This window comes from Ursus arctos, unplaced genomic scaffold (genome assembly GCF_023065955.2).
Source record: "Ursus arctos isolate Adak ecotype North America unplaced genomic scaffold, UrsArc2.0 scaffold_20, whole genome shotgun sequence".
Classification (NCBI taxonomy): Eukaryota; Metazoa; Chordata; class Mammalia; order Carnivora; family Ursidae; genus Ursus; species Ursus arctos.
The window spans coordinates 20,040,426-20,050,145 of NW_026622875.1; the positions used below are offsets into that span (position 1 = coordinate 20,040,426).

Consider the following 9,720-nt stretch of genomic DNA (forward strand, 5'->3'; position numbering starts at 1 on the left):
AAAATTGATCTGACCCAGATGAAGGGTTTTTTGTTGCATTATAACTAGTAGTATTTTGAGAAAAATAAAAGGCATTTTTCAGAGCAAATATCTTGGGTTTTCCCTTGGTAATATTGACTTTATTTTGGCTATAATTACTTTTGTTTTATACATCCAAAAGTATATTTCCTCCCACTAATTCTTTACTGCTTAGGACTAAATCCCATATATTTTTCTTACCTATACATTCCACCATTGCATGCTCTAGAAAGCAGGAATAATCATGAGAAAGAGGAAGTGGAAGAAGGTGGCAGCCACAATTTAGTGAGCACTTTTTTATATATTAGGTTCCATGTATATAACCGCGTTTCTTTACCTTGACCAATCAAGACACCTCTTATAAACCCGATTTTAAAAACTACGAAATTGAAATTCAAAGTATTAAAGGAATTTTCCCAAGATGACAATGACAACAAATTCCAGATGCTTCAGCAACACCCAAACTCCAGTCTCTAGTTCCTCAACTCAGTGAGGCAGCTGCTGTCTGCTTGGACTGTTTCTGCTTGGACTCTATCTTCTCTCACTGCAATTGGAATAGGGCCTCCAGGCAGAAAGTCGAGGAGAATATAGGCTCAGGTCATTTGTTTTCCTTCTCCTAAGAATCACAGTCCTTTGCTGCCAGTTATCTAATACCTGACTCCTAGCATATATTTATGAAACCGGTTATTCTATGATAGTCGACCATTACATATTTTGGAGGTAGTTTTGTAGGGGGAAGCATTGTTTTGTTTTCTTTTGTTTTGTTTTATTTTCAGACAAATGCATAGTATTATATATTCAAATCACAAGCCTCAATGTGAGACTCTTATCTTTGCTCTGATGTTTGTGGTTTGGGCACTGTCACTAAGGGATGTCATGAGTTAGGATCTTCTTATTCCAAGGTGCATTTTCCATTCGAATGTGTGTACATGGGTGTAAGTGTGTGCGTGTGTGTACATGCAGATAAAGGAGTTAACACGCTATTAAATTATGATATAAATAAGGCATTAATTAAGAATACTGTGAATTAAGTATAGTGAGATGATGTCAACTTTCTTCTGCCTGTAAATTGGTCTATCATCTTATGTCTTGCAATCAGTCTGAAATCCTAACATGGTATACTGGATCTAGGATAAGTTTTGATACACTTTTAAGGGGGGAATATATATTCTACACCCCAAATATGTCACCTTTGTGGATACACTCTATAAACTACAAAAAGTTATGCCTTATCATTTTATTCTATCTTCCCAACTCCCACTCCAATACTTTTTGCATCTGAAATTTATGATTCCAATATATAGTCGTATTAGCTTTCTATTCATAACAAGTTATCCCAAAAATTAGTGGCTTAAAACAACAAACATTTATTATCTCACAGTTCCTATGGGTCAGGAATTTGAAAGCAACTTAGCTAACTGTTTCTGACTCAAGGTCTTTTATGAAGTTGCAAACAGAACGTCAGCTAGAACTACAATCATTTGAAGGCTTGACTGGGGCTCCGGGATCCACTTCCATGTTGGCAAAAGGCCACCAGAGTGCTGCTGACTATTGGCAGGAAGACTCAGTTCCTTACCACATGTATCTCTCCATACAGCTGCTTGAGTGTCCTCACAATACAGTCACTGACTTCCCTCAACTGGTCCAAGACAGACAGCAAGGAGGAAGCCATGTGCCTTTTTATGACCTTGTCTCAGATGACACAACATCACTTCTGCCCCATTCTATTGATTAAAAATGAGTCACTAAGTACAATCCACACTCAATAGGAAGGAAAACTAGGCTCCATTTTTAAAACAAAAAGTGCCAAAGAATTTATGGATACACATTTTTAAACCACTGCAATATTATATTATATTTACCTGAACCAAGTAACTTATTTTCCCCTGGATTAACCCGAATCTCCTATACAGAAGAGTTATTTGAGCAGGCTTTTTCTATGTAGCTTAACCATGAGTTTAGCCCATCTGGAAGTTTGTCTATGTCTACATGTCACCTTAGCAGTTTTATCCATCCTCGACTAGTTCTTTCCTTCATTTTTTTTCTCCCTAAGTATATATTTTCTGACTATACCTTCTTGAGAACAATTATGAATTTATCATGGCACAGGGACGGTGAGAATATTTGTATAAAGTAGTTTCTATGTGAAACCTAAGAATTAATTATCTACCTTTTAAAATGTAAATTTAAAAAATTTCCTATTGACCTTCAATTATATTATGCTCCTTCTTCAAAATCCAGAAATTTTTCTCTTTAGGGGCACAGAATCTGGTCCTCTCCTTGGAAATGAGAAAATCAAAGCAATAAACTTGAAGTTATTACATAAATAAATTTCAAACTGTGGGGAAATGGTAGGGCAAAAGTACTGCTATCAAATTCTATTCACACGTACCACTGGAAAAAATGCTCTGGAACCCATCAGGAGCTCTACAGGTTTGTTATGATAATTATTTGTCTTTATTATCATTCTCTGCAACTTCCACTGACATTAATATTGAATATGAAATCTCAAGAAATAGAAAGGAAAATCTCTCTCTCTTAATCCATTGAATCCCCCTGAAATGAGGAGCGATCCCACATGATTATCCCTGAGCAGAGTTCATCCGGTTCACTTAACAGAGGCCCCACATTTGAATATTGATAGAGAAGTATATTTGCATTTGCTTAGTTCTTTTTCATTAAGGTTAATACAACAAACAGTCCCTTCTTGCTTTGGTGTCTGGTTTGCACAGATTTCTGGCCTGAGCCTTTTGTTTTCTCCCAGGGGTCCAAATAAGCATAAAACAAAGAGTACCTTCCTAATTTTCCTATTGCTCCCTCTCTGGGGTTGTGCTAAGGGCAAAAGGGTCACTCCCTACTGTGCTCAGTCACTTCCCAACCTCTGATCTATTCCTTTGTTTAAGGAGGAAAAAGAAAGATATCGAATATCCCAGTCACTTTTACCTTTTCCCAGAAATAGAAGCTAATAAAGGAACCAGAAATTGCACATATATCAAACGCTCTGCTTCTAGAAGTATCAAGGGCAAATAAAAGTTAAGATTCAATGCTCTTGAATCTCCAGTTCCCATTTACAGTGTGAAACATGAGGCTCCAAGTTGATAAGTGTATTGTTATTAAATGGTAAACAGTAGAGAGTCAGGACTCACATCTTGGTTTTCAGTTTCTGAATCCTCTGTGTGTTCCAACATGTGCACCACTTTCCCTCTGGGATAAAGGAACTCAAAAGAAAAGAAATACTGCTAGTGACAAAGAAAATACCATCAAGTTCCAGATTCTGCTTCTAATGATCACTCACGTCCATTGTCCTTGGGTGTGAGTTGATCTCTGCTTCAGAGTAATCTAGGTAAATTAATGCTACCTGCTGTCCTCTGCTCATCTGGACCCTCCCAGAGGCTTGCCCTCCATGCTGCCTCATCAGATACCTTCCCTGTTCCGGGGTGAATGCAACGGCTGGCCTTCCCTTGGCACATTTATCTTCAACCCCCAGTGAACAAGCAGAGCACACAGTAGACTAACTCATTTATTTCTACTCATTTATTGATGGCCTTTCATAACCGAGTTATTAAGTCATCAATAACTTCAGAGAAATAAATGAACAGATCCAGAACTGGGCCAACAGATATTTAAGATACCCACTGAAAATTTTATCTAGGATCAGCAGAAAAGTCAATGCTGGGTCATCAGTGGCATTTCCCTCACTGGGAAAACATGGTCTATGTTTTATTCTAATTAAAACCCAGTCTGTTTCTTTACAAACTAGTAAAATGAATAACACCTGCAATCTCCCGAGTAAAATGAAGTTTGAAAAAAAAGATTACATTTGTTAACATTTTTCCAAAGTGCCACCTAATATGTGTTGCTCTTATCAGCTGTCAAAAAACTATCTCTGAAAGTCTTGCCAGAAATAGAGTATAAGATCTTTCACAAGGGCTTGTGAGTTATGGTATATTCCCCTCAGGAAATAAAATCAAAAGGATCAGGAAAGGGGAAAGAAGGGCAGAGAAGGTTTCTAAGACCTTGGAAAACCCTTGAAGCCCGTATCTGGGAGTCTGGAGAAATTCCTAACACAGAAGTTGAGTTTCTTTAGGGACACTTTTCACTGCCATCAGCACTTTACCCAGGAGGTGGGAGCCACGCATTTTCATCATGTTTTGGGGTGTAGATAGCTGCTCTGTCTCATGATACATGATAACCCCAGAATCCTGACCTCATCTCCCTGTTCAAGTATTTATTTGCCTTAGTTTGCTCCCCACTTATACCTGGGGGCCCCATCTGGATGAGAGGAATCTTGGCTGCTGAGGGGTCACAAACATGCTTGGAAGCCTCTCTGTGCCTCAGTTTCCTCATCTGTCAGATAGGAATAATAATAGAACATACTTCATCAAACTGTTATAATTATTAGAACAGTTCATACATGAAAAGCACTTAGAATAGTGTCCGGAACATGGTGAGTATTTAAGAAGTGTCGGCTGTTGTTGCTGTTGTCGTTAATAAAAAATATAATGTTTTCCATAAGATTAGGACCTTGGAGTCCAGCCAGTCCCAATTTCCTCAATTCATTTTGCAGACAAGGAAACTGCAGCCCAGTAACTTATCATACAATGTCTGTGCTTTCCAGAGTTTAAAGACTAAATGAGATAACTCACCAAAAAAAAACATCATCTTTGGAGTCCTGTAGTCTTACATTCAAATTCTAGCTCTGTCACTTACTAGCCTGTGACTTTGGGCTCCTCTCTTCCCTTCTCTGGGCCTCTCTACGGCCTCAGCTATAAATTAGGTAAAACATGACCACCTTGCTAGAGTGTTTTGAAAACTGAAAAGTAATGACTGAAAAAGTTTTTTTTTAATATCTTTTTTTTAAAGATTTTATTTATTTATTTGTCAGAGAGAGAGAGAGAGAGAAAGCACAAGCAGGGGGAGTGGCAGACAGAGGGGGAAGCAGGGCCCCACTGAGCAAGGACCCCGATGCAGGACTCGATCCCAAGACCCTGAGATCATGACCTGAGCTGAAGGCAGACGCCTAACCAACTGAGCCACCCACGCATCCCAATGACTGAAAAAGTTAATGACTGTAGCTGGCATGCTGCCAAGGAGTTAACGAGCATTTGCTAGCTGGGCACTGTCGTTACCACCGTCATTCAGCAGGGCAGAGAGGGTGCTGGACCCCCAGGCCCCTGCCTGCCAGCCAAGCTCACCACCACACAGACCGTTGTTACTTAAAAACAACCAACCAAACCAAACACATGAATTTGCTTACACTACTTTCTCTCTGTTTTCTTCAACGACTAGCTTGTCATCGGTAGATGTTATCGGCTATCAAAATTTACCTGTGCCTGCTGATGGATAAGATTTTGTAAGCCCTTTATTGTTTTTCAAAAAAGAAAAGGAAAAGGAGAGAGAAAGGCGACTCCCCGCTGTTGGCCCCGAGTTTTTCTAACTTGTTCGGTTTGGGGTGAGCAGTGTTACTCTGCCAGCTGAGCCCCGGCAAAGCTGTGCCTGTTGCAGAGATAGCAACTGCGAAACAACTTGCAGATGTTACAAAATAATAAAGAAAACACTATGTGTAGCCGTCATCTTGCAAATCTGACACTTTTGTTGGGGTAGAAAGGGCTAGAGAAAGTTTCAAGGAAGGGCAGAAATTGAACTGACACTCTGGTTTCCTTTTTGGGCGAATATGATGAATAAATTATAACTTAGATAACAAGGCATGGCACTCAAGTCTATCAGAAAACAGATCTCCAAAACTTAATGTCCATGAAAAGATCACAGATGTCCCACGGTGGGGCTTGGAAATGAAGAATGAATTCCATGGCCGAGTAAGGTTGAGAAACACTTCCTTCTTAAGGATTTTACAATGCTCATTTATAAATAAAAGCCTTTGAGAAATCCTGTATTAAAAAACCTTTCCAACACTATCAAAACCATCTTTTCCTGAACAATGAACACAAAATTTCCACCAACACCATGTAGGACAATGGCCTTCCAGGGAGCACCACTCAGGAAACTATACAAGGCAATAAGAAAAGCTTCCAGATTGGGTTTTAATTTTATTATGAGTCTCTGCTTCAACCATTTTAGACAAAGGATATGGACTAGAAATGGACCACATTTTGCTTTCTTGTATTCGCATTTTATTTGTGGGGGCTGGAACTACAGCATCCGCTGACACACGTGTTTCAGAGAGCAGAACAGAGCTCTTTACCATTAACCATCAATGGAACTGTTTGGGAATGGGGAAAAGTAAATAAAATAAAATGAAAGCCAATGCACCTGGGTTCATCTGAAGGCTGTCTCCGGAGCAGCCGAGGATCACCATTGTCTCCCACGTCATAATTTCTTGAGAGTGTTCACATTGTTATTAGGCTGTGAACAGTTGTTACAATTTGGGGATGGAGACTGTGGGCCTAAACAAAGGAATGAAGTCTGTGTACAGATACATAAATGCTTTTAATGATGGAGAAAGTTGCAACTGATTAAACCCTAGAATTCTCCTTGATTTGCAAAATGGGATACACAAAAGAAGTAAAAATGCCACTGGATCTCCTTCTTACCACACTGCAATGTTCATTATCATCTGTCTGTAAGGTTCACAGAAAATTTTCACCTTCTTTCCTTTTTCTCACAGTTCATCCTCTACTCTCACATAAGTACACATCAAATGCTTTCTCTTCTTTTTTTGTTGTTGTTTAGTTTTTATTTCATAATCATGAACTTAACTTTGCAATCAGCTCTTAGAGGGGAATAAGGAAAGTATGGAACCATACACTTGAAGCAAGAGCACAAAGATTATAGGCTATTTCGAGCAGGTGGGGGTGAAGGGGTACCCTCCTGAGCTACAGAAGAAATGGTCCGGTAGTTAAGATAACACACAGGTCAAATGTATTAGATTTGTCCACAGTCAGCAATGGTGATCTTCTTGCTGGTCTTGCCGTTCCTGGACCCAAACCAATCCACACTTCCACAATATTCATGCCCTCTCTCACCTTGCCAAAGACCGCATGCCAACCAGCCAACCACTCCATCTTGGCCGTGCAGATGAAATACTGGGAACTGTTTGTGTTGGGTCCAGCATTTGCCAGGGACAGGATGCCAGGACCTGTGTGCTTCAGGATGAAATCCTCATCATCAGCTTTGTCCCCGTAGATGGATCTGCCACCAGTGCCATTATGGCGTGTGAAGTCACCACCCTGGCACAGAAATCCTGGAATAATCCTGTGGAAGCAGGAACCTTTATAACCAAATCCTTTCTCCCCACTGCTCAGAGCACGAAAGTTCTCCGCTGTCTTTGACACTTTGTCTGCAAACAGCTCAAAGGTGACAGACTCAAAGGCTTGCCATCCATGATGGTGTCAAAGAACACAGTGAGGTTGACTATGGCTGGCGACACAGGCGGCTCCGGGGCGGTGGTGTCAGCAAGGCCAAATGCTTTCTCTTCTTAATTCCTTATCTTCCTCCCTCCCACTTTGGCCCTTTTGGAAAGAAGAAAAAAGAAAGAAAAGAAAGAAAAGCACATTCAATTATTACAGGCTTTCTATAAGGAATATCTATTTCAAAACTCTGAAAAGGAGAAAGATATCAAAAATTAACCATAGCCTTTGGCAGTGATCAAAAAGAAAATAAATGAAAACTAGCTTAACAATTATTAGATTGTTATCATCCCTTTAGACTTGACCTTTTGGTAAGTCATAAATAAATACCATCCAAATTTGACAGAAGTAAACAGCAAAAATCATGCAACAGCGATCTGACAGAAATATCACTTTTATTGATGTCAAAAAAGTGGCATTTCTTAGCTGTTTAATAAAATAGGGATTATGAAGAAAAGTAAATGTTGAAATATGCCACAAGAGTCTCATCCACATGGTGAGATCTATGAGCTAATTTGCTTGGCAGCTGCTTCTCCATTTAGATAAAAATGCCTACAACCTAGAAAGTTTTTTTTTTAATGTGGTTAAATTTAATTTGGTTTGACATGTATTTTTATAGTAAAAATATATGAATATATTCTGTATTAATGTTGATAGCCTATATTAATATTTTATATTGATTATTTACCTGATACCTTTTTCTATTGTCTTTCTCCAGGAAGCAAATAACTTGGATAAAAACACAACCAAAACAGAGAGTGCTTGGCTCTTCAGAATGTGGTACAGCTTTGACCACAAGTATCCTTTCATAATGATGACCTTCCAGATCCTGCTGCCGGGCAGAGATTAACTTCAAGCACTTAGTCATTGAGGTGTATGTTCCTGCTCTTCAAGAAACACAGAAAGGTAAAGTGAATTCGTGACCAAATTTATCAAAAAAAAAAAAAAGAAAGAAAGAAAGAAAGAAAGAAAGCAGTATAGGTCATACTTAAGTGTTACAAAGAGCTAAAGTGAAATCTCTCAGGGTCAAAAGACCTTGGTGTATTCATGGCAATCTAACATTTCCTAAATGCCAGGTGATAAAATCTTACCGTCCTGAGGACTGATCTATTTTACTAATTTTACTATTCTTGAACGCTTTGCAAAGATCTTACTTCTGGTCAAGTTGACCAAGGTAACTGGGCAAAAGTCCTTCACCCTTCTTCCAGAAACCCACGTGTGTGCTCTTGTTTCATGCTGTAAAAAAATGGAGTGGGGCTGGGGCGAAAGGAATGAATGGTCTGAGAAGAAGAATGAGTCTGATCACGCGTTATAAAATAACATTACTTCGTTTTCCAGGCAGATCTGAGTAAGCTTTCCCTAGTGAAGGCCAATTTTTAAATTCTACCAATCAGGGTAAGCGTAGTGGCTCAGAATGCCTTACCGTGCGACTGACAGGGCTGAGAAGTCAGGCCTGAAGGGCTTTGCCATTGTGAGGTGCAGTAAGCGGTCCACCTCTAATCCCAAGCAAAAGCGCCACGGAAGGAAGGAAAGAACGACACTGAAAATTGAATGTGTTGGGTCTTCGTAGTTAATTTTCCACACTCACAAATCCTCCCCCTTTCAGGGAGAAAATGTCAGTCACTGGGTAATTTTAAAGCACCTAAGCAATGATTAAAACCAACAGATCAGTGAAGAGGAAGAAGAACTAAGAACAGTGAAAAGAAATTCAATGACTGAGGTGAGGAAGAGGTAAAATGGAAAGGGGAGAAGAGGCAGGAGAAATACAGGAAATTCACGGTAGGAAGGAAACAAGGCAAATTAGAGGAATGGCTGTGTAAGAAAAAAATTAAATAAGAATGAAGAGAAGCCAGTTGAAGATTGCAGAGATAAGCCAAAGTAAAACAGGTGAGAATTTAAAGAGCAATTCTGCAGAAATAGAGCTTTCCAAGAATTACAAAAGGGACATGTTGAAGGTAGAGGGTTTTTGAGGCTACGGTTTTGTTTTTCACAGCTCTGCTCTCAGAGACCTTGCCTTGCTCAATCCTGAGTCTGTACGGATAACGTAGGTTTTCACCACCTTAAAAGCACTCCTTCTTGGCCATTAACTACCTCTTGGAGGTCTGGTATCTCATTAACTACCCACAGCCTTCCTAGTCTCTCCAAGGGAAACTGGTTCTTAGCGGGTTATGCTGGTTTATGTTCCAGGTTGATTTCTGATCTGGAAACACGGTTTTCCCCGCCATTGCTTAAAGTATCTGATAACCAAATTTTAGGAAGTTATAAAGATTTGACTGAAGAGTACACAAAAGGCTGCCGATTATGAAAGATATACAGTAAGAAAATGTCTTTTTAG

General features: G+C 39.5%; 1 protein-coding gene, 1 long non-coding RNA gene and 1 pseudogene across 3 annotated transcripts in view; 2 read left to right on the forward strand and 1 right to left on the reverse strand.

Annotated features, from left to right (window-relative positions):
* Nucleotides 1–9,720, forward strand: part of SLC9A9 (solute carrier family 9 member A9) — a 549,652-nt gene that overhangs the window by 428,344 nt on the left and 111,588 nt on the right. For both annotated transcript variants that reach the window (XM_026497205.4, XM_026497204.4), the window contains exon 14: nt 8,104–8,183. In XM_026497205.4, coding sequence (XP_026352990.1) covers nt 8,104–8,183 — 80 coding nt within the window. The remainder of the gene's footprint in view (nt 1–8,103; nt 8,184–9,720) is intronic.
* Nucleotides 6,901–7,923, reverse strand: LOC113253712 (peptidyl-prolyl cis-trans isomerase A-like; annotated as a pseudogene).
* The window catches only part of LOC130544407 (uncharacterized), a 32,027-nt gene continuing 30,516 nt past the window's right edge, over nt 8,210–9,720 (forward strand). Inside the window, exon 1 of the long non-coding RNA XR_008960659.1 lies at nt 8,210–8,291. This is a non-coding gene — a long non-coding RNA (uncharacterized LOC130544407). The remainder of the gene's footprint in view (nt 8,292–9,720) is intronic.